The sequence below is a fragment of the Ramularia collo-cygni genome (assembly GCF_900074925.1).
Source record: "Ramularia collo-cygni strain URUG2 genome assembly, contig: RCC_scaffold02, whole genome shotgun sequence".
Taxonomy (NCBI): Eukaryota; Fungi; Ascomycota; class Dothideomycetes; order Mycosphaerellales; family Mycosphaerellaceae; genus Ramularia; species Ramularia collo-cygni.
In genome coordinates, this window is record NW_019716256.1 from 1,369,085 (window position 1) to 1,392,813 (window position 23,729).

At 52.3% G+C, this 23,729-nt stretch overlaps 9 protein-coding genes; 4 read left to right on the forward strand and 5 right to left on the reverse strand.

The window, feature by feature from the left end:
- Nucleotides 1–576: 576 nt before the first annotated feature.
- Nucleotides 577–2,927, reverse strand: RCC_02090 (related to rabkinesin-6; the record flags this gene model as incomplete). XM_023767373.1 has 4 exons in its annotated part: nt 577–1,526; nt 1,589–2,069; nt 2,301–2,540; nt 2,598–2,927. The coding sequence occupies 4 exons, from the start codon at nt 2,925–2,927 to the stop codon at nt 577–579; spliced, it is 2,001 nt and encodes a 666-aa protein (XP_023623141.1).
- Nucleotides 2,928–5,119: 2,192 nt separating this feature from the next.
- Nucleotides 5,120–6,619, reverse strand: RCC_02091 (related to Cuticle-degrading protease; the record flags this gene model as incomplete). XM_023767374.1 has 5 exons in its annotated part: nt 5,120–5,255; nt 5,306–5,386; nt 5,449–5,825; nt 5,877–6,461; nt 6,581–6,619. 5 exons carry the CDS (start codon nt 6,617–6,619, stop codon nt 5,120–5,122), a joined length of 1,218 nt encoding a protein of 405 aa, XP_023623142.1.
- Nucleotides 6,620–10,043: 3,424 nt separating this feature from the next.
- Nucleotides 10,044–12,935, reverse strand: RCC_02092 (related to nuclear pore protein (Nic96); the record flags this gene model as incomplete). Its single annotated transcript, XM_023767375.1, has 1 exon — nt 10,044–12,935. The coding sequence occupies one exon, from the start codon at nt 12,933–12,935 to the stop codon at nt 10,044–10,046; it is 2,892 nt and encodes a 963-aa protein (XP_023623143.1).
- A 1,902-nt stretch (nt 12,936–14,837) lies between these two features.
- Nucleotides 14,838–15,275, forward strand: RCC_02093 (uncharacterized protein; the record flags this gene model as incomplete). The annotated part of the gene is made up of 1 exon (XM_023767376.1): nt 14,838–15,275. One exon carries the CDS (start codon nt 14,838–14,840, stop codon nt 15,273–15,275), a length of 438 nt encoding a protein of 145 aa, XP_023623144.1.
- Nucleotides 15,276–15,997: 722 nt separating this feature from the next.
- On the forward strand, nt 15,998–16,865 carry RCC_02094 (uncharacterized protein; the record flags this gene model as incomplete). XM_023767377.1 has 2 exons in its annotated part: nt 15,998–16,542; nt 16,730–16,865. 2 exons carry the CDS (start codon nt 15,998–16,000, stop codon nt 16,863–16,865), a joined length of 681 nt encoding a protein of 226 aa, XP_023623145.1.
- A 61-nt stretch (nt 16,866–16,926) lies between these two features.
- On the reverse strand, nt 16,927–17,341 carry RCC_02095 (uncharacterized protein; the record flags this gene model as incomplete). XM_023767378.1 has 2 exons in its annotated part: nt 16,927–17,193; nt 17,252–17,341. The coding sequence occupies 2 exons, from the start codon at nt 17,339–17,341 to the stop codon at nt 16,927–16,929; spliced, it is 357 nt and encodes a 118-aa protein (XP_023623146.1).
- Nucleotides 17,342–18,034: 693 nt separating this feature from the next.
- Nucleotides 18,035–20,557, forward strand: RCC_02096 (related to PRM10 Pheromone-regulated protein; the record flags this gene model as incomplete). XM_023767379.1 has 4 exons in its annotated part: nt 18,035–19,640; nt 19,696–19,908; nt 20,018–20,289; nt 20,345–20,557. 4 exons carry the CDS (start codon nt 18,035–18,037, stop codon nt 20,555–20,557), a joined length of 2,304 nt encoding a protein of 767 aa, XP_023623147.1.
- A 942-nt stretch (nt 20,558–21,499) lies between these two features.
- On the forward strand, nt 21,500–21,913 carry RCC_02097 (uncharacterized protein; the record flags this gene model as incomplete). XM_023767380.1 has 3 exons in its annotated part: nt 21,500–21,631; nt 21,684–21,787; nt 21,865–21,913. The coding sequence occupies 3 exons, from the start codon at nt 21,500–21,502 to the stop codon at nt 21,911–21,913; spliced, it is 285 nt and encodes a 94-aa protein (XP_023623148.1).
- Nucleotides 21,914–22,891: 978 nt separating this feature from the next.
- RCC_02098 (uncharacterized protein) lies at nt 22,892–23,393 on the reverse strand (the record flags this gene model as incomplete). XM_023767381.1 has 3 exons in its annotated part: nt 22,892–23,080; nt 23,139–23,188; nt 23,252–23,393. The coding sequence occupies 3 exons, from the start codon at nt 23,391–23,393 to the stop codon at nt 22,892–22,894; spliced, it is 381 nt and encodes a 126-aa protein (XP_023623149.1).
- Between the last annotated feature and the right edge of the window lie 336 nt (nt 23,394–23,729).

Genomic DNA, 23,729 nt, shown 5'->3' on the forward strand with positions numbered 1-23,729 from the left:
GGTATTGTGCGGTGTCGCCGATGGAGCAGAGGTGAAGTGACACTCGACTTCTCTTCTGATGTGGAGTCTTCGCGCGCGGCACTTCTTGAGCAACAGAAGGTGGTGAAGTGCGGTGCCGAATGTGAGGGCAGCGTCGTTGAACTGTCGATCGAGAATTGTGCGCGTTTCCAAGAACTCGAAGATACTTGTTTCAAAGATCAGAAGTTGATCGTAAGAGAAGAAGGGTCCATCAAACTCTCTCGTCCGCTCTTGCCGCAATCGGTTACCCTCACGCCAAGCTTCACATGCAAAAGGCGGGAATGTCACGGACGCAGGGAAGACATTGCCCACTCACCGCGAATCGTCAATCGGCATACACAAGTATCCAGCAACTAACCAGGCTCCACACGTGAAAGATTCTATGACATTGCTCCTCAAGACAAGAAGGAACAACTCGAACCACAAAACTTCATTCCGCGCGAGCGCTCCATCTGTCCTTTTGGTCATCTGTATGTACGCTCACAGAAGAACATCCCAAGGTATCTCAATTCCCCCCAAACGCCTTGAAAGCCCAAGACAGAAATACGAAAAAGCCGTTCACAACTCATCTCCCAAACTCACCCCCAACCCCTCACCATCCCATTTCCTCGTCTTCAGTACTCTCATCTTCTTACTCGGACTCCTCATCCCCATCTTCTCCCTCTCCGCACTCGCCAACTGCTCCCTCAACCGTGCATTTTCATCTTCAAGTTCTCGAACTCGTGAAGTCTGCTTGCCGCCATCAAAAACATTCTGGTTCTCCTTATCGTCGTCCTCCCAGATCTGTATGGCACCGGCATCCAGTCCCTTGGCAAATACTTCCATCTTTCGATCGACATGCTCATCAGCGGCGTCTAGCTCAGCATCTCGCATCGCTCTCCACCTCCTCATCTCGTTATCCATCCTCCTCTCCATCTCCTCGCAGACTTCTTCTCGGATCAGTCCCTCAACTTCGTCAAGTCTCATCTCAGCTGTGGTCCAGCTCGCCTCGACCTCCACTCGCCTCTGCGTCTCCTCTTGTAGTTGCAGTTGAGTGACTTCCAGTTGCTCCTTAAGCCGCGCAGCCTCTGCATAGCTGGCCTCTAATTCTTCCAGGATCGCAGAAGGTGTGACCGGCCGGCCGCTGGAAGTAGCTCGGAGTGTCGCACTTAGAATTGTAGAATTTACTGATGGGATGCGAGGTACTGTGACTTCTCGGGCAAGAGCAGAGTAGCGTAGGATCTGAGAGGTTGCGTTGAAGTCTCCAAGTGGGTCGGCTGTGACGATCATGATGGCTTTTTGACTCGCCTTGGCAATTGCATTGTGACCGCCGTGGTGTGGGAAGGAGTTCGAGAAGAGGAGCTCTGTGAGTTTACATTGGCGGAAAGGAACAAGAGCTGGTGTTGCGGAGTGGGCATTGTCGGATTGCATTTGCATGCATTGACCCAAGTACATGAGGGACTCGTTGATCTTTCCGGCTTCGGCCAGAGTGCTGCCCGTTGTTTGAGCGGCGCGTGCACGTTCGGAGCCTGTACTTGTTAGTGGACTGAAGGCTGCTTCCAGGCAATGGGGCAGTGGCAATGCTACTCACCAGCAAGGTCAACGATGGTCATCGTACTGCTCGACCATGCTCCAGGAACGCCATGACCTCGATGCCTCTTCTTCACTTCAACACAGAAGAAGCCGTGACTCCGAGAACTGGCAGAGTTGCTACCGGTGCCTGTGACTTTGCGTTCCTGCAGGCCAGTCTCAAGTACAAGGAGAGCCTCTTCAAGAGTTGAGCAGACGACTTTCCTCAAGCCAGTCACAACCTTGCGATCAGGACTGGCTTCGGTGCTTTTAAACAAGAGTGCTCTCCTCTTCAGAGGATTCACCTTTCCAGCTCCAATGGAGGGCGTGAGTAGGTCAAAGATTCGGTCGTTGTAGACCTCGTACATGCTAACAAGAATAGCGTATTCGGCGTCCGTGTCGATGTTGATGGAAATATCGCTGGTCGAGGGAGATTGTGGAAGAGTGGACACTCTTGGGAGATACCGTTTCGAGGATGGGGCGGATAGGAAAGATGAGTCGGTCTGTTGAACACATTGTGTGAGTCTGGTAGTTCCGCGGGCGAAGTGAGACAAAGGAGACTTGGTAGGCGAAACATGTGACATGCGATACTTGTTGARAGAAGGGTATAGACGTTCAAAGACGCCGCTGTGTTCTGGAGGTGGTGACGGAGATGAAACATGTTCAGGGAAAGCGCCCGGAAGGCGAGAAGAAGGGGAGTGGTGAGAGGTTGATGAGAAAATAGAATCGCGCACCATTGCAGGCGTGGCGGCTCGCGACATGCGGCCGGAGAATGTCGTGTTGCCCACATCGCCGTCCAGAAATAGTGATGCCGTGCAGATAGATGCTTCCGAGACATCGGACTGACAGAGGGAGTTGTAGGCCGTGTCGTTGTAGTCAACGTCGGCGAGATATTCGTCGGTGTGGGCGAAGAGGACATCGAGCGTTAGTTGTGTGAGTCCACGCTGCGATTTCGATCCGAGGATGGTGTGTGACTGGACGACATATCAGCATGTTTCCTTGTATCCATCTTTTTTGAGATGAATATCCACCTTTCCACTGCCCGTCACTCCCAATGTCGCCAACAATCCATCCCGTCCCTCTCGTCCACTGTTGCCCAGCACGCCCTGGATCTGCTGCACAATTCCCGTCGTCTGGAAGATCTCTTTCTGCCCGATTGCTTCCTCATAGACCCGCGTGAATGCGAACCGCTCAACTGCTCGCTTTCTGGTATCTCCAACCGGCGGTTTGATGGTGATGTGTGTTGGCGCGCTGTAAACTGCGGGTTCGACATCCAGAAATCGCTCTCGGTCAACTGCGGGCGACGGTCGCAGGCGCAAAAAAACATCGAATAGGGCCGTCGACGGCTTGGAGGCTTCCATTGTGTTGGATTGTGTAAATACTCGGTCTTGGCTCGTTCTCCAGGATGTCCTACATGTAATCTTGAAGTTCGGAGAGCTCGAGCCCAAACTTCGCCGTTGTGCCGGGCAACGGGACGCGCTAATGATAACACGCTAGTGACGCGCCGACTCCACGTACACGGTACACCTATGAACAAGACTTTACCACTGCAGAGTACCACATCTGTTCATCATCTCCCACTCACCGGCCACATATTGAGGTTTGTTGTCAATCAATTTTGGTACCATTTCGTGTCCCAATTCTAAAAGAAGATCAATTACACCTTGTCCCATTTTAAAACTCCGGTCCATTCTTCCGTCCTGCCTGTGCTCAAACATTTCCATCCCGTCATTTTGGTAGCATTTCATCCTGTCAAGAGCGGCCGGCAGAGTACCATGAAAATAATCGACCCAATTACCGTCAAGCAGACCCTCAGCCCAATCCCGGCTAAGCCACAATCAACCTCGACGCCTCGACCTCCGTCCTACAAGGCCCAACGAGGGTCAAGCAAGATGAGTGGATACCTGTTAGTCTCCACCAAGGGCTTGACAAACCACCAAGGTGTCATCCGCAAACGAAACACTGTATCAAACATTCCTGCAATCAAATACTTATCCACCCTGGTCGAGGCCTGCGCTCGCAAGTTCTCGCGATGATAAGCATAATAAATCATGGTCTTGTCAGCATGAAATGTCTCGAGCCAGATGACCAGATTCGCCCAGCACGGTTTGTAGGATATCATGAATTGACATTTCGTCGACCGAAGTTGAGGCATGAGCTTGCTTACATGTTGCMGCCAATGCTGAGTTGGCATCACGTCGAAGAACCTGGTGTGATGATGAAAGGTGTTCTCCGCGTAGAATATGGCGTGGGCTTCGGCGCGGATCTCCTTGCAGGTGCCGAGGAGACCGCTGTTGATGTTGTATCCCGTGGATGTGACCGGGACAACGTTGGTCGAGACGAGGCAGAGGCGGTAGATGATGTTCTTCATCTCGCCAGGGAGTTTGAGAAGGTAGCATGGCTCGACTTCGTTGGACGGCTCGCTAGGCGGTGGGAGGCGATAGGATGGCTCGACTGGGTCAGATGGGTCGCCTGCATCAGACTGGTACGAGTCTTCCAGATCAGACGAGTCGTCTGGCCCACATGAGTCGCCCGATCCAGATGAGTCGTCCGGACCAGATGATTCTGGGTCGTCCTGCTCCGAGCTGGGCTCGTCTGGTGGTGGCGACGACATTATATTGGCGCACTGGATGTGAGACCCCAGAGAGCTGACGCAAGCAACCCGTTTCAGGGGTGTTCGAGTTCGATTGTTGTGTTGTGGTAAAAGTTCAGGAAGCCGGAGATTGAGAGGGCAAGTGTTGGTCCTGAGCTTGGGGAGCGAACAGCGATGCGTCGGTTAGCATTCCCGGACCAACTTTGAAACTGCATATTCACTGTCCAGGAGCGCCTGCAGTCAGCCGTGCGTATCAGCCATGATGCTCGCTCTCACGATGCCCGCTAGCACGACTCCAGAGAGGCAGCAGTAGACTAACACTCAACCTTTACCAGTTTGCGGAATGGAAAAAGATGGCTATAGCAACGGCGTATTTGCTTCCAACACGTTCGAAACCCGGCCTCAGGAGGAGCCCCTGAGCACTCTTTATCCAGCTTTCCGCAAGCAGGACACGGAGAAACACATGCGGACAAGTCTCGGAGAGGACCATGTCATACTCGTGGCAAGGGCCTATGAGTTGGTTGGGATATCTCCAACCCTTAAATCCCTTAAGAGGTGCGGCGAGCACACATCCGAGGGTGTTGTTCACCTGTCCTTTACAAACCACATTGGTCGCCAAATCTACCAGCTTCGCTGCTGGAAGTGTCCACCATGCCCGGTTGAAGTTTGCCACACACACTTTACTGCGATGGATGAAAGAAGCCAGGACTTTCCGCCGCGACCAGTACGGTATCATCAGCTGGATTGACTGCCGCAAAGCCTCCTCCGATGAGCGCTAGGTATCTGACAAGTTCAGGAGACAGACGACATGCTTTCAGTATTGGGTAACTAGCATTTGACCTATGCTAACACCCTAAGCGACTTCCACATCGCGTTCCTATGCGTCTACGCACGGAGTGATCATGAACACAAGAGTTACAGTTTACGCCATATCGCGTAATCATTATTGGTCATTTACCATTACAAGTTCCCGTTGTTGGCCAGCAAGTTGGGGCTGCCATTTCCGGCATCCTGGATCACGTCCTTGAGCGCAAGCTCCTGAATTCTGGAGCAAAGCTCACGAGGAGTCTTCTCGCCCTCCAAAGCGATGAGATAACTAGGAGATGATTAGCAAGCTTCATATGTGAGAGGAATGGAGAAACTTACGCTGCGAGACCAGCAATCTGAGGGCAAGCCATCGAAGTTCCGCTGATAGTGTTCGTAGCCTTTGAGCTGCCAATCCACGCACTAATGATTTGATTAGTATCGTCACACTCCCTGGATCAAAGGAACGACTGCTTCGAACTTACCTAGTGATATCCTGACCCGGCGCAAAGATATCGACAAGCTCTCCATAGTTTGAAAATTCGGCGCGAACGTCTTCGTCGGTAGTGGCACCGACAGTGCATGCTTCGGGGGCGGAAGCTGGGGAAGAAGTAGATGCATCTTCGTTCTCGTTACCAGCTGCTACAGCGACGAAAGCACCCTCTGCAACGGCTTCCGTGATGGCGTCGTTGGTGACTTGGCTGAATGGACCACCGAGAGACATGGAGAGGACAGTGCGTGCGATGTGTCCGTTGTCCTTGGCGTTTTGAACGGCCCAGTCGATGCCCTTCAGGACACCGGAGTTACTGCCAGATCCGTCTGCTCCGAGGACCTTGACAGCGATGAGGTTTGCTTTCTTAGCCTGCAGGGACAGTCAGTTGTGGAACTTGATGGTTCAAGAGAGATGACCTACAACACCGTATTTGGTACCGGCAGCGATTCCAGAGCAGTGGCTGCCGTGACCCTGGTCATCCTCACCATCGGAGCCCTTGATGAAGCTCTTTCCCAGCGTAGCGCGGCCGCCAAAGTCGTCATGCTCAACATTGATACCGGTATCAATAACGTAGATGTAGGTATCCTGGCCAGCAGAAGCGTCGTAGACATAGCTCTTGGCTCCTGGCTCGGAATGAGAGAGTCTTGCCAGACCCCAAGTAGAGCCATTCTGCGAGACAAGGGAGCCGTTGGCAAAGGGAGCGCTGTACGAGTCCTGCTTTGCGATTGGAACATTGGCATAGACTGTGAAATCTGGCTCAACGTGCTTGATTGCTCCTACAGATTGGAGCATATCCAGGACGGCATCGTCTCCATCGAAAGAGAATCCCTTGACTGAGCCAATGGTGTAGTTGGACTTGGACTCAATACCTGCGGTATCAAGAACGGTGGAGAGGACGCTGTCAAGGGCTTCATCGTCCTGGATACGAGCAATCCAAGAGCCGGGGATTGTAGCCGCGGACTGAGTTCTGATGATGGTTGGCACGGCAGATACTGCCTGCAGTACCTTTACAAGAACGAATGTTAGCACGACATGCGTGAGAAAACGCTTTCAATCTCCCGCTCCATATTCAAGCCGCAGTTGTGCGCTAATGGAGGAACTTGAGCTTTCTGGAGCGTACGTACTGCTGTGACGCCGAAGAGGAAAGTCGTGGAAGAGTGCATGTTTGCGGAGAATTGGCTTCTTCTGGCAAATGAACGTGATTGAAAGAGTGACAAGAGATCAACCAAAAGAGGGAATACGACAAGAAGAGTGATGCGGAGGATGGATGAAAGAGCACTCACAATGGAAAACAAGGCAGCATAATATACCATACCAGCTCATGCGTGAGCAACGACGCCATCCTGAGATGTCCATCCACCTGAGATGATCATCGCCAACCTCGCCGAGGCGAGCATACTGTCCGGAGATGGAAAGTAACTTTCTGATAAGCTGTTTACGAATGACAGTCCGTATGTTCTGGAAACCGCACAGTCTCTCATGGCGGGAAAGGCTGATGGGTTGTTTCATCGTCCCGTTGTAAAGTCACGAAGACTGTACATTTGGGTTGTGATTCATGGTCATTGGTTGGATTTGAATCTGCTCACGAAAGGGGAATCACAGCGCAGAGGGAGGTGTTATGCTGCATGCAGCGCATCTCGTCTTGTTCGCAAAGCCGATTCGCTCTTCGGTGATGCCGTAGTGCCTCTCCACAATGTGCTCCAATGCGGCGAGCAGAGCAGCGAATGAAAGATGTTCCAAGCTCCGTCAAGTCGAGTCGGACGGTCTTGGTAGTGGTCTTAACTCCCATTGAGTGGTGCTGTTCTCAAGCTTCGAAGCTACGCCTGGCAGGATCAAGAAGATTGCAATGGAAGAGAAGATGTTGCCGAGGATTGGGTGGAAGGAATCTTGGCAAGCGATCTACGCCACCGCTTCATCTTTCAAACAACCAATCACAAGCCGTATCGCCCGCGGGAGAAGTACAGTCCTTCAAGTTGAGGTGAGTAGCGCGGCACCCCGGTCCAATCCTGGTCGCTGAATCAAATCTCATGAAAGTTGTCATCAATCTAGAATCAAAATGGCGACCAGGGTGCTACGCGCTACTTATCTCAACTTGAAGCACTGTCGCCACAATGCTATCTGCTTTGGTGTGGAGGCATGGCATGGCATGGCGTTTGGAGGTAGATCATCGATTCGTCAATAGTAATTTCTGGATGATAGTTATATGAGAGTTGAACAGTGGGCAGATGGCTCTCGAAAAGGACGATCAGATTGATGCAGAAGAAGCAGAAGATGCCCCAGGCCGAAATTTGCCGGTCGACCATCGTGGTCTGCCGACCTTGCTTTCTCGTTCACTTTCCTACCATTCGTAACACATCAACATCGAACCTGCCTTTTGAATCTTGGAAYTGACATCTATGAGTAATATTGCTCTTCTCGGGCTCTCCCGCGCCCTTTCACGATCGGACGGGTCTGATGAGATTGAAGACACATAGAAGGTTTACGATTGTGCTTGAGGAGAGTTTTAATTCGGAGTCTAGCTATGCCATGCCACAGCGGCTGCTTTCACTGCTTTCGCAGCAGTAGTGTTTACTGAAAGTTTCGCCTTTTGTTGGTGAGTGAAAGAAAATGCAGGATCATGTACAGCCGATAGTGTGTCATAGCCGCTGATGCTGTCGGTGGGGTCGCTACTATCATTGATATCGTTGATGGTGATGGTGTCATGGTCCCATTTTTGTTGTGTTGCTATCGACCTCCTTGTCGATGTTATGTGGTGCCCATCGGTGTGTATACACGCTTTGAGCTGGACTCACTGACCGCGGCGCCACTTCTCAATGTAGTAGTTACGTTCAGCCCGAGTCCCAGGGTAGAAGTGAGACGGACCCCGGGTGGGTGGCATCTGACGAGGAGCTTCGCCACGCAGGCTGTTGCTTCTGCTAGTGGCTGAGCGGTAAGGAGGCGGCATGGAACCCGCTTGCCACGCGCTATCCCGCGAGCTGCTGTACGAGGGTGCAAGTACAGGCGAACGATTGTGTTGGCTTGCACTCGTGTAATCCGGCAGCGCGTCGTCGCCGTAAAGGTGTGGAGCAAGGCGTTGATTGCGTTGGTGGTTGTAGGCGGACGAGCTCATCGAATAATCCGATGCATGAGCAGAGTGCATTCCATACTGTGAAGACCAGACGCTGCTTCCGTAGTAGAATCCCTCGCTGTCCCTGTGCGCGTGAGAGGTACTGGCGGCGCTCGAATGACGGGAGCCGTCCTGACTAGGATGACGGGAGCTGTGAACGCTGGCTGGATGTGAACTCTGCGAACTGGGGCGCAGCGAGCGGTGAGGGCTGACTTGGCGGGAGCGGGGACGCTCGGGACTGCGAGCACTTTGACGTTGTGGGCTTCTTGATCGTGAGTCGAATAGTGCAGATGGGCCTGGTGAACGCGTTCTGTGCTGAAGGCTTGAAGACGGCCGAGGAAATACAAACGAGTTCGCATTGCTCTGGTGTTCGCGCTCACGCTGGGAGTCTCTGCGCGGTTTGTGCTCGGACATGATGGGAACGAGTCTGGTTGAAGGTGTTTCGAGGCTGCCGCGCGCGATTGTTCGAGGGATGTGGCAGGAATATCGGCTCCCAAGAGCTGTTGCAAACCGAAAATCGAGACGAAGACCGTGTCTATCGTGCAGACTAGCCAAGAGTAGTATTGTAGGTTGGCTTCTGTTCAAAAGGTGTTGTGATCGAAGCTGCCGGGAAGCTGCGTTGACCGAGGCGAGTTGGAGTATGTTACGTTTGAAGGTGTCTGGAAATTGTTGTAACTGAGAATATTTATGCTTGTAAAAGTTGCTGTGGCCCGAGCTCGAGGAAGCTGAGTGAATATGTGTTTCACAAACTGAGGTGACGAGAAGAGTAACTTTTCGCAAGCACGAGACCGGCTGTGGCTGCTAAGATGATGTCTCTTCCCGGGAACTGCCAAGACAAAGAGCAGAAGATGCGCCCACCACACTTGGAGGATGCTATGGCTGAGGACAGTCGGGTGAATGCACTCTCGCAGGACTGCCCCAGAGGGTCAGAGCGCGCGATACGATCTTTCCGAGAGCGTTCCGGAGAAGTCTTTCTGCGTGGTATGTGCTTGGCAGAGCTACTCCGGCCGTGAAGAATAGTCGAACGAGAGGCATAATTGGCGCATTCCGCATAATTAAATTTCAAGAGATGTTTGGACTTCCTCAGATCGTCATTCTCGGTACGCTCGTAAACTGATATAGATGTCAGGTATCAATAGGCTGCTTGAGATTCAAGCCAGCTCCCTGTTGTACGAGACATTACTGTATCCATGAGAGAGGATGGTCGCAARACAGGATGCAGCCACCTTGACCTGCAGAAGTTCGCACCATTTGGCAAGCCTGCCTGAAGAGGCATTATTGGATGACACGACGGGAAGCTTGTTTCGCATTATCTCCTTGCCGGATGTGCTATCGACCAAAGCTTTTTGGCCCTCCGGTTTGCAGGCMCAAAATTGAGAAAGAGCCTGGCAGGTCTGCGATCCAGATCCGATCCCTGAACAGCTTCGCATGCGCCTCACTCAAATCCTGTCTCTTTTTATAATCAACTCTCACGTCTCTCATCAATACACACCCAAATCCCTTCCTGCATTCGCCAACAACTCCCACACCCGGCCCGGCAACTTGAACCGTATCAGCCCCGCGAAGACCATCACATCCCTCGCAGCACCCATGCATCTCTCCACGACCTGTTCCCGCATCCCCGTCTCCCACCCTTGACTCTTCAGATATTCCACTTGATTCGCCGCAGCCGCAACCGTCCAGACCATGACGTGTCCGACGACTCTCTGCACAACTGTGGGCATCATTTCGAATGCTTGTGCTTTGCTGCGAATGGCGCTGATATTTCCACTGACATCCGTAGGAAGAACATCGGAGGACGTGACAGCATCGATGACAGCTGCCCATCGTCCTGCGTCGAGGGCGGTGCGGGCTTGCGCAAGTAGGAGTAGCACGTCGCATGCRTCGGAGTGTTTGCGGTCAATTCGTGTGTGGTACATAGCGTCGGAGTTATAGAGAGATTTGATGTCTTTGGCGAGTTGGACTGGGTCGTCGATCGCTGTCAGACTGAGAGAGCTTTGCACTGCGTCTTGTGATTGGTTGTTGTACGCATTGTCCGTGTTTCTGGGCCGGAGCGAGATAAGACGGGCAGGTTGGTCGCCCATCTCAGTCGTGAGCGCTAGCGACAGGGCATCGTTGACGACGGCAAACACTTTGTTGTAGTCCTCAGCAAGATGGTAGAGCAGTGCTGCGTCAGTCGYCCGGCCATGCTCCTCTGCTGTTCGGGCGGCAACCAAGGTAATGTGCTTAAGGAACTCGCGCTCATTGTCAATGTGGATGAGCCGGAGGCGTTGTTCGATAGCTCCTTTGATGCGTTGGCCGTCGGCACGAATGTCGCCAAGGAGCTGTGCGAACTCGCGTGTTTCGAGGACGACTTCTGTCAGAGCTTGGTGGCACAGCTCTCGTTGGGCCTTGCCAATGTCGCCTTGTAGATCGGCGTTGAGGCAGATGAGGGTGATGTAGTCAATGGCAGCGGTGGCGTTGGCGGTCCGGAAGTCGCGTGTGTAAAGGCCGATCATACTGCCAAACGCGATCTGTGATTGTTGGCGAGTGGTGTATGTGAGGAGATCTTCGCTATTGCTGATATCGCTAACGCGAAGAAGTCCGTAGAAGTCTAGTCCAATGGCAAAGTGAACAGCAGAAAGGTAGTTGTGGGGATACAAGTCGGCGATTGCCTTCTCAAACATACCAGCCAGGACCTGCATGAAGAAAAAGGTCGTGTGTGCGTTGGCAATGTCACTACCAGGGCCAAAGTACCGCTCGCCAATGTCCTTGATGGATTGTCGGACTTCTGCAAGACTGAATGCCTCGTGCGCAAACTCGTCTACACGGTTGTACTCTCGTGCGAGGGAGAATTGCAGCCAGATCCAGTCCATCATGTCGTTGGTGATGTTGTCCAAACTTCGCCGCCCAAGATCACATCTACCGACGACCTTGTAACACATCATCCGGTAGGGATCGATGGAGCTTTCGGGCGCCAAGCGTTGTCGCTGCGAGTATTCGTTGCTGATGGATGTCTGAATGTCGACTGGGAGTCGATGCTCATCGTTGTTGACGTATGCCTTGAGGTAGCGGGTAAACTGACGATCGATCTGTCTGAAGGCGCGATCGTTTTCCTCGACGTACTGCAAAGCTTCTGTGTAGAGACCGGATCGGAGGAGGTAGAAGATGACGGCCCAGCAGTAGTCTCCGTTGATGTCTTGCAACACCTCAACGTCAGGACCAAGTTCTTTTCGAGCAGCCCGTACCCTGACGTAGCCCTTGGCTTTCGCAAGAGCGGTTGGGACACCTCCCGTGTTGGCCTCACGGGGGTTTTTGGTCACGACAGCTTCAACCTGGTTGAGGAAGAGCTGCTCAAGGAACTTCCGCGACCCGACGAGGATGCGTTTGCGAACGGCGATGTTACCGGGCGAATTTTCGGCATCGTCGAGATATCCTTGCATGTATTGACGCTCCTTGACGACGCCAGGCTCCGAGACATTCTCCTTTGTGGCATCCTCTCCTGTGATCTGCACCAGCGCCTTGTAGGCGTTGAGCAGCATGGATGTATCCTCATTCGACGGCTCGGCCTCAACTTCTGCAAACCTGGTCAGGATGGGATAGACCTTCTCCTGCAGCCGCGCGATGTTGAGATCCTTGACCCGATCCGAGTATTTCTCCTGCTTCCTGCGCAGCATGCCATCTTCCGGGGCCGGACGGAAGCCTTCAGCGGGCATCTTCTCCGCCACATCACCAAAGACACTGCTTCGTCCGCCTCTTCCCGTACTGCCAATCACCGACTTTGCCATGCCTGACATTCCAAAGGTCGACCTCCCTGCGGTGGTGGATGTGCGGGGAGCGCGTCGCGACGATCGTCCAAAAGCGGAGGCTCCTCCCACCGATGCGCCATTCATAGCTCCTGCTGTAGCATCGTCCTCTGCTTGCGGCCTCTTGAGCCCAAAATGCTCGTAGATTCGTTGGCGATGCGCGTCCCAGTCTACCCCGTGCAACCGCTCTTCAATCATCTGGTCGAAATCGTCGTGGGCGCGCGCAATGTGGCTCTCGACCATCTTCTGGAAATCACTCTGGTGTCCTTGCGCCAGAGTCTCCCTGACTGCAGCAGTCGGTGCCTCTGTAGGGATAGGTTGTGATGCGCGAGGCCCGACCAGATCGTCCAGATCGCGCAGAGCCTGGCTGGTGTTGACGCCCGACGCGGACAGCAGATAATGCGCCCGCGCATCTGTGAAGCCTTTGCCCAGGTTGCGCACTTTCTTCGCAATGTCGCCGAGTCCGAGCTGAAGTTGAGGCTCCTCGTGGGCATTTCGTTTCGTCCCACGCTCGAGCAGCGCCTGGAAATAGGCTGGCGCGCCGGCACTGGGACCTGCACCGGCGACGCTCTGTCCCGGAGCGGACATGGCGAGAGAGCAGGGAAGGGGCGGTGATGGAAAATACGCAAAATGTTTGTTGCGGGCCAAATGTTTACAAGGAAACGCGATCAGCTTCGAGAGCTTGGAAGCCAAATTGCATGGCGCTAGCGATTGTTAGCGGAACTCTCCGCTTTACTTCGTTGTAAGTTGTAACTGGTGCCGACTTTCAACACTAACACCACATGCAACCACACTCTCTTGAATCATTACATCAAACACTTCCACATTCGACAGAACTATTTGGCAGTCATTATCAACAACACTTCCACAATCAACCATGGCGGGCTTCTTCGGCCCTTGTTCTGAACCTAAGGTACTATCGACGCCGACCTCCACCTCCTTCTCAGAACCTTGGATGGCCGCCTTAGCTTATTAAGATTTTTCCTTGGCTTGCCCAAGGAAAAAAAAGACCCTCAACCGTACCTACCTTACTACCCAGGTATATATAGATAGGGCAGGAACACTAGCTACGGAAGTCACACCTATACAGGGAAATCACGAAGCGGCTGAAAGTAGATAGGCCGACCTCACTTCATTGCTCGAGGAGAACCACGAGATTACCCCGCCACGCGACGGTCTGAGTAGCATCTCAATATCTTCGTACAGCTCTTTTACAGGCCGCCATCCTGCTGCAAAGACCTTGCTTCCCGTCCACATTCACAGTACTGCGACCCTGGAACTGGCAGGAAACTTCGCCTACTGTCGCCGCGGAAATTCTGACGAAATACATTGCATGTGACAAGACTATTCAAGACCTGAACGATGTCGCTATCGAGCACATTCGGGGCAAAGCCAAAGCTCAGGATGCCTAGTCTGATGATCAAGGTCCGAGCTACAGCAATGCGTGGGCTTGGATGGGAATGGCGCCCGATCGGATTCAGCGACGTACCAAAGCTGAGCATAAGTGATGAGAATGAGCAAGAGAACCGCGCCCTCAACTGCCCTCTCCGTTGAATAACGGGGCACTCTGCTAGTAGTAAAGGTTCTAGCAGCTCGACAGATTACAGGCATCTTGGGCTTCACCCGCTCAGACCAGGTAAGGGATTATGGTGCGATTGAGTCTTTTATCTCTATTACGAGTACTCGTGTCGACTTCCACGCGAAAGACCGTCTGAGTTCATCAGCAATGAAGCGGATGACAGTAGTTTAGGAGTTCAGAAAAACCAGCAGTGCGCATATGTACTCGGAAGTATTCGCAACGTTTCTGTCAGAAATATAGGCATTGGCATCTATCTCACTACGCTCCTACTCCGCCGAATCCGTTTGGTCCAAGAGGGGGCGCTATTCCCCGGCGCAGACGACGCGGTCACTTGGTCACTCTACATCGATAACCTGCGGCGCGATGCTAAGTTTGTCGTCATTCCGTTCCTTATCGAGAGTGATTGCGTGGCTTCTTTAAGTGTCGTGGACATCTGGCTACTAATCATTCCAACCAACGGGCTGCCACGGAAGGTCTATTATTCGTCAGCCGACCCGCCAGTCAATAAATACTTCTGTTTCTCCATCGGCCTCGTGTTTCCCTTCATTCCTTTACATTTTTTTGTCTGWTACATTTTGGGAATGGCGGCATCCATATCTACCCCTCAGCCTTCACGCTCAATAATAGCTTGCAGATATATAGAGGTCCTCTGCAAGCAGAGTCGCTCGCAAAATGATGACCTCGAGGAGCATGTCCGCCGGTTCGAGCTAATGTCAGAACTGGTTTCCAGAGAGCATGTGGATATGCAGAAACTCCTCCCCCCGCTCCTTAACGGACTACCACATCAACTGGTKCGCTTCATACATGACCACTGGTGGAATCAAACCCTCGAGTGGAGCACTCCCGATTATCAGTGGAGAAATCCTGGACCATGGCCCCCAAGGTTCGAAGAAGCGCTCTTGTACATCAAAATGGGAGTCGAGAGTATTCTAGGAGCTCCCCGTCTGGTCCCACCCGGGGAATCCATTGGCATTGACAAGGTTTTGGCATCGCTCGATATCAAGAAACATCCAAAATCTGATCCCGTAGAAAATGCCAAATTCGACAATCTCTACTGGCGACTCAGGACTTCAACAGAGGAGCAGATCATGGCAACGCCCTTCGCCAGGTTCAAACTCACTCCAGAGGTGCCATCGAGACCCGTATCTCCAACAGATAGCGTAGTCCAACTCGAGATTCCTCCACCTACGGGGTCGCGGGGAGACAAGGAACTGCACGAGGGCTCGGCCTTCGAGAGCGAAGTACTGCCAGATGAAGATGGAAATTTGGCGGTGAGGATTGGCACCAAAGTTATCAACTTTGCGGCGACCAAGGCCAAAGGAATGTTGGAGTTCATCACGCACAAGTGAGCCGATGGGGCTAGGCTATACCTATGCAACAGCGATTTCACATGAGAGTGTTTAGGACTTCATCATGGCGGATGAAGTCTGAGAGATAAGAAGAACACCCAGATACACGGAAAGTTGGAGGATTCCAGCGGGTTAATAAACTGCAGAGAAGATCTGGAGTGACGCAGATTTGAAACGAGTTCTGCAGTGCGTATACTTGTGCGCATCTCGTTCGATGGAACTATAAAAAGAAAAAAAGGAGAGAAAAAAAAAAGAGAAAACAAGTCGCTCCCCGAAGTATTATACAGTAGTGTGATTCAAAGCATAATAGCCAGTATATAGCACCGCGAAGCAGCGTCTATCGGTGAGATATATCGAGGTTGAATGGCAGAATTCGCGACCGTGACTATGAGTTTTCGAGAAATTCTGGTTTGCGCTGAAAAGTTGCGTTTTTCCACAAACATCACGCATACTCGCTTGTTTGCCGAGATGGACAACCCGCCAGCCCCCTGCCTGGACAAAGATTGCTCTTGCGAATGATAGCATCTCGAAAAAGAAAAACACTTGTCTAGCGATTGCGTCGAGATGTGAATGATTGTTTGCAGTTGACTTTAAAAAAAGCATGTCTTCGTCACAGTTTGCACGCCCATTGTACTCCATATTTGCGCGAAATCCGCTCTTCGATACATGCCAATACCAGCCATCTCATCTACTCCCTTCCTCAATCATCGCCACTCTCAACCATGGCGAACTGGTACCACAACGAGCCTTACACCGAGAACTACCAACAAGCCGCATACAACGGCTTTCCCTTCCTCCCTGAATACGGTCCCCGCCGCCACGCACCCCGCGAGGAACCCTTCATCACCCAACGTCGTGGCCACAAAGGCTGGTATCAAGGAGATCTGCGCCTTCCRTCATCCTTCAAATCCAAGAAGTACTTTGTTCGTCCTATCGATGGTGCTCGTCGTGGTACACTCGGGAGACTGAAAGACGTAATGAGTGGAGAGGGACCAGACGTTTTCGTTGTTGCGAATGGAGATGCTCGGACGTTGCATCGTGAGATACCAGGCCGGGAGAGGTGGTCTGGGTGGGATAAGTCAGGATTGCATTGGCCGAAACATGTCAATCGGGAGGCTGGTGAGGATATGGATTGGTATCCGAAGCGGAACTTCAAGAGTATGCCTTGGGCGAGGAGAGAGAGAGGGGAGGTGTATAACTTCCGGACTAGGGCGTATGAAGAACTGAGGGGGTCCAACCGGAGGGACTTCTGGAGTGACGCTCATTGGTGAGTGTGACATGTTGGCTTATGATCTGGTCCTTGCTGACTCCGTGCGTGTACAGGCCACAGAATGAGAGAAAGAAGTATTCGATGCCGACTTGTCACAGGGAATGGGACGGAACTTGGCATTCGACCGTGCACCCTCGTGCTGGCCTGTGGCCGGGAGGACGGCCCTTGTGGTGTTGATGACAAGTCATGAGCTCTCGGCCGGGAGCGCAGACAGCAGTGTTAAAGACTCGCCTTTGGTCAAGGACACCATGCTGTTCAAGATGTTGAGCAAGGTCCACGACACAGTGACCCAGCTATTGCGCCATAGTGGCATCATCTAATGGCGATGCTTTGGGATCGCCGTAGTCCCCATTCTCTCTAAGATTTTGAAACACGAACGACTCATGTTTGCTCATCTTTCACCTCACCCCAGCCCCATTTTGGGACGTCACCGGCTTTGCTCAAGTCTGTGTCTTTTTGCAGGCTCTCTTTTCCCTCTTTGAAGAGATTCTGGATCTCCTGTGAGTTCCAATCGTCTCGAAATGTGTGAAGACGAGAAGTAGACTGCAGCGCGGCRTCTTTGGTAGCTGCAAACAGCGTCGCCTTATCACTAGCAGTGCTTGCCAGAGGAGATACTATGGATGGGATAGTGGCTCGCAGGCCATCAATCTGAGGATAGTCAGGGCTTTGTATCGAGAAATCGCGAAGAGGATGTTGCTGCTCGTACCTGTTCTTGCAGTCGTGCTAGATGACCAAGTGCTACTTCATACTGCGCCGCATCCCAAGGCTTGGCCTCTCCGGCAGCTTCGTCGGCCATTCGTCGCCTTGTATCTTGGCTTCGTGAAGCGTGATCTTGATGTGTCGAAACTGTGAGGTAGCTTGTTTGCCTATTGCTGGCAGGCGGTGAGTGAAGTTCGGGGGTCCGACGCTAGAGAGATCTGACTAAGGTCTGGGGGATCGCCAAGTCGGCAGTTTCACACAGTACCCTGCTCCGATCATTCGTGCCTTCCCTTTATTTTACACTTCAAGGTTCCTTCCCGCTGCGACATGTTCGGCGTCATCAGAGTTGCCCAAACCGCAAAGCTTCACATCGCATCTGTGATGGGGCCGTGACTCCCAAACACAGACTTCACGGTGTATGTCAGAGTCGGCAAAACGCGTGTCGTCTGCAGCATCAACGGGCTCGTGCTTGCGAAAAGCTTCATGAACCGGAAGTGGAAGTGGCAATTACATAACCCGTCGCCACATTTCTATCCAGCACTAAGCCTCAATCGTTGACAGAATCCAGGTACCGACCGAAATCCGAGAGAATACGATCTACGATTTTTCTTCTACATACCCTATGGAGGCATGGCATCCCCATACACTTGACGCAGCACATCCATTGTTATCCCGGAGTCAACGCTCGAAATTTCGAAACTATATGACTCTGACGCCCGACATACCCTGTAAGTCCTGACATTTACTCTCTTTGCTCTCCACCGTCATCTGCGTCCCCATCAAATATCCCATGGAACTGCCCTCGAATTCAAGTTCTGGCGAGCCCGACGACGATCCGGACATCGCCGAGATGAAGAGTCCTTCGTTGTCGGAAAGTGCTCGAAGGGCTCGTGTACGCTTCAACTCCAACGCCAACGCCGCACCTCCTCCTGCATTTCCTCCTGCGGTCGTTACACACGATCAGCAGAAAGCTCCCCGCCGACCACATCCCATCCTCCGGGCAAGTTCTAGAGAAACGAGTCCTACGATTTCAACCAATTTCGATGCAGCTCCCTCTCCCACGCAAGATGCCGCATCCGCAGCCCAGCATCGAGGCGATGCGATGGCAAGGAAGGTTTGGGGAGAATCGCCTATAAGCTCACGCGCATCGTTCGAAACGATATCCCCGGCATCCTCTGGGGCCAGCGAACGCCATTTACTCAACCATGCGGGCGAGATAGCGATGCAGAAGCTTGCACGCGACTCTGACAACAAATACGACAGCAGGGATGACTTCTCTAAAGAAGGAACGTACGCTGTATCGTCAGCCCAACATCTCGACGCCGCCGATGAACAGCTTACAGCAAACGAGACCAACGAGGAGCATAAGCGCAAGACCGAATATAACATTTACTATGATGGATCGTACGATGTGCCAGCTCCTAAATCGTATCGCGGAGGGGTGCTGTCGCAACTGCTGAAATTGCACAAGGATGGCGACTCCTACAGCTTTGGCAATAATCGACCATCATCATCCTCCACTCCCAAGCCCATCTCCGGCGGCTCAACGCCCGACAGGCGGAAGTGGTACGAACAAAATCAATCGCAAGACACGCTTGCCATGCTCATCGAGGCTTCCACGAAGCTTGCGAAGCCAGGGCAGCCATCATCGACCGATGGCAGAAGGCCGCGTCCTCAGCAGCACATCCGAGGAAGTAGTCTATCAAACCGTCTCAGCGCACTTTGGGCTCAAGAAGAGATCCGGCAACGAGATCACATTGCCGGAATAGTAGCTCGCCATGCTTTCATTATCCAAGTATGCCGTGCTTTGATGCTCTACGGAGCTCCCACCCATCGGCTGGAGGAGTACCTGACGATGATTTCGCGAACATTGGAGATCGAGGCCGAATTCCTATATCTTCCAGGTTGCATGATTATCGCTTTCGATGATTCGAATTCTCATACAACAGAAGTCAAGCTTGTCCGTTTGGCGCAGGGAATCGATCTCGGCAAGCTCAAGGACGTCCATCGCATGTACAAAGAAGTCATTCATGACGTGATGAGCGTCGAAGAAGCGACCGAAAACCTCGACGAACTCATGGCGAAGAAAGACAAGTTCCATCCTTGGCTTCGTGTGCTGGTGTTCGGCATGACGAGCGTGACCGCAGCGCCATTCTCTTTCCACGCAAGGTTCATCGACCTGCCAATTTGCTTCCTTTTTGGGTGTCTCGTTGGAWTCTTGCAGCTGATTGTGGCACCAATGTCGCAATTGTACGGCAACGTTCTTGAAGTCACCGCTACCGTTCTTATAACCTTTCTAGCAAGAGCATTTGGAAGCATTCGGGGCGGTGATCTCTTCTGCTTTTCGGCTCTTGCGCAAGGTGGCATTGTGATGCTGCTGCCCGGCTTCATGTTCTGTGAGTGCTGCTCGTCGTCTACCGATTCCTTCTGTCTTTGCTGACCTGGTCACAGTATCCTCTTCCACCGAACTGCAAGCCCGAGCCATTATCCCGGGCTCCATACGAATCGTGTATGGCGTCATTTACTCTCTTCTCCTAGGATTCGGCATCACGATCGGAGCAGCGCTCTGGGGTCTTGTTGACTCAAGTGCCACATCGGAATTGTCGTGCAGGAATCCGCCGGATAGCAATCTCGGTCTTTTCTTTGTTCCTCCCTTCGTTCTATGTGAGTCGAATTCTCAGCGTGAGCAGCCGCAGCTTGTGCCCAGACACATTAACTCACAGGTCTCGAGGACTAGAGAAGTTTACAAAATGTGCTGACGAATACTCGCCAGGTATTACCATGCTCTACCAAGCAAAATGGAAACAGATGCCCGTCATGATCATCATCGCTTTCGCTGGCTACATTGTAAATTTTTACAGCAGTAAACGCTTTCCCACAAGCCCACAGGTCTCTAGTACGCTGGGCGGGCTTGCAGTTGGAGCTCTCGCAAATCTCTACTCCCGAGCTCATCATGGTGTTGCCGCCGCGATACTGGTCCCGGCAATCTTTACACAGGTCCCGGGAGGTCTAGCGAGCAACGGAGGTCTGTTGAGCGGGTTACAGGTCAGTACATGACTTATTTCTCGCATGAATACGATGGCTGATACTGACCCGACAGGTGGCGAATGAGCTCAACAACGCACAGTACTCAAAGAACGGGACGGACTACGCCCAGCTGGGTGTAGACATGGGGACATCTCCAAACTATGTCGCTTTTAATGTTGCAGGCAGCATGGTCCAGATTGCTGTCGGAATCACGATTGGTCTATTTTTGAGCGCTTTGATAGTTTATCCATTTGGGAAGAAGCGGAGTGGGCTGTTCAGTTTCTAGAGCAGATGTAAAAAGGACATTGAAGATCATGACTGATGAGCGCGTGTTGCAGGCGAGGTCCCCACCTACAGTTCGTTTCAAACGTGCCACTCAATGCATGTACAGATTTGCTCGATGATTCGCGTACACCATGGGCCTTTAAAAAACAAGCGCCGAGGTGGACCAGCACAAGCTGCATACGTATATGGAGAATGCGGTACTGGTTTTCCACGTGCACTAGTCAGGGCGGCGGATCCCCTGACCAAACTCCTTCACTTGAAACGCCAAGCACGCGCTTTTCTGTGCCTGGCCCGCAACTCTGGAGACAAATTCGGCATACTCGCTTACAGCTCAGTGTCTTTGCGTCCAATAACATGGCACCATTCCGACTCACGTGCTTGGGTACTCTGACAGAAAACGCTTTTGCGCGTGGCAGAACTATCGCCATACTTCCGACAGGCCTTGACAGAATCAATCAAGGTGGTTACCCAAAGTGTAAACAGGAATCCAATGTTGCCTACAGGATCGGACTATCTCCTCAAACYTCCTTCGCTAGGTATTCGACACATGATTTATGTAGCGAGCCATCGCTTAGACCTCGTCAACCACGGCACGATTTGGACATGACTTTGCATACCGACCAAAAATAATCACATTGGAACTGCGGGAGGCCCTCATGGCTTCAGCCCGTAGTTACATCGTGATCTTTGGGTGTATGCTCATTACTCGAGCCGTGGCCACAATCGAGCCAGACCGTATGCAATACGACATAGCAACATCATCATGGCAGCGAGACTGACACAGAGGATCGAGTTGCGCATGCACGAGGGAAGGGAAATGGRGAGCTTYTAGGGGTATAAGAGCGGGCTTGTTCGCTGTAAGTTATCGACTGCATCTAACAGACGACTCTCCTTTCTCGCTCCGAGCCATACTTCCATCCTCGGTACCATACATTCGCTCAACATGAAGTACTCTGCCGCACTCATCCTAGCCACCGGCCTCCTGGCCAATAGCTTACCTACAGCCGATATCGACGGCATCGAAAAGCGCACCTTCTTCCCAATCATGGATAGCGCTTTGAAGGCCAAGTGTGCAGTAAATCATCCCATCTTTCCTGCAACACAGACCGATACTCATGACCTCTTAGCTCAACGCAAAGCTCGGCTTACCAGCCCTTCCTTACTGCAAGGGGAACCAGCCACCCAACAACTCTCCACCTGGCTACTCGCCTCCAAGCCACACTTCCCAGGGGTATACTCCTCCACCAAAGTATTCTCCCACTGGCTACGTCGGAGGGCCATCTACCACGACTACTACTACCTCCTCAGTCTCTACGAAAGCTCCAACAGAGACTTCACCAACAAAGCCATCTTCTAGCAAGTGCCCGGGAGGCGGATCGCCTCCTTGTCATGGCTCACCGTCATACCCTAAGCCGCCAAAGGAGAGTTCGCCAATGTCGCCGCCTAAGGATAAGTGCCCGGGAGGTGGATCGCCTCACTGCAGTGGCCCTCCATCATACCCTCAGCCACCCAAAGAGAGTTCTCCAACAATGCCACCAAAAGGAAAKTGCCCTGGAGGTGGTTCCCCTCCCTGCAGTGGACCTCCATCGTACCCTCAGCCACCTAAGGAGAGTTCGCCAACGTCGCCGCCTAAGGAAAAGTGCCCTGGAGGTGGTTCCCCTCCCTGTAGCGGGCCTCCATCGTACCCCCAGCCACCCAAGGAGAGTTCTCCAACAATGCCACCAAAAGATGGCTGTCCCGGCGGTAGCTCTTCTCACTGCTCCGGTTCGCCGCCAAGCTATGAGAGTCCAAAAGGTATCTCGAACAAGCCATCTTCCACATCAAAGTCTCCGCAACAAACTTCTGCCCCAGCTTATGGTACTCCATCGTATCAGGCCCCTTCTTATGGTGCTCGACAGTACTAGAGTGCTGGTTAGATGATGCAGACTATTCTTTTGGCCCTTCGCTGATGGAAACTCGCGGCGCAACTTCGCTTTTCTTTGCGGTTACAGATGGGATGTCGAATGGAGGTTGTGCTACGATGGCGATCGCTGAAGATGCTGGTTTTTTTGTACTATCACACTACACACTCATTGAGCTGTTCATAGGTCGAATGTATACACTCCTTTACTCACACTATACACAAAGCCTCAGAAGGCGGGCAATAGTAGTGCGCACTTTCTCGAAGGCCACAATGAGACGTCCAAATCATCATCACACAACACCGAACTCTCGACCACCGTATCCGTAGTTGTACTAGCTTCTCTATACCAAGTCTATAGGACAAGCAAACACCCAGGATTTCACAGACTAGCAACATTTCTGATGCCCTCAACTAAGCATATAGCTCTGAGATTCAACTCGTCTGAAAATGTTCTTTCAAAAGACCTGGTACAGTGGATGTGAGATGTTCAACGATTGCGTCCGGTCCATTCTGCACCTGAAGCCCATGCGGAATAGCATACGTGAGGATACCAGGCTTGATTGACTTTGCAATAGTCTGAATCTCAACAGCTTGTTCCGATGTCCACATGCTCGCGCAGAACTATACTCGCGTCGGTCAGCGACTACCTTAACAGCTTTCGAGCTCTGGTGGGATGTACCAAGATGTCGGGCTCTATTTCCTGTACAGTTGAGGCCACAGTCTCGATTGCTATCGTTGGGTCAGATCTTCACAGGGATTGCTTTGGAATAAGGTAGCCCCATGCTCACTCACTTTCGCAGTTGGCTGCGTGGATGATTGTGTAGGAATCTTTCAACGCCTCGATCAGCCTTCCCACTAGGCGATATGCTCTCTCTGGGGCAGTGTTGACCGTGACAAGTTTGTACGGTCCTGCGGGCACATTGGATGTACTCATGGTTACCAGAGTGCTTTGGGTCCAAAAAAGTATGGGTTGTTGTTGATTTACTGAACAATCGCGAGTGCAGATTAGTGTTACTGGGCTCCAGAGCAATGGACAAAAGATCTGACTAACTTATTACTGGATTGTAGTAGGAGAAGCAAGATCGAGTTTGTTGTTGGTCCGTCTGCGGGAGAATTGGGCTCCACAATTCCAACGCCGCCCCGCCCCGGCAGACAGCGCGGCAAATTGAACCTCACCTCAACATCATCGCCGCCTTGAGGTACAGAAAGGCTTTTAACAGTGTCTTCTGGCTACATGTACGCGCAGACAGCCCACTTCATCTTTCCTTGG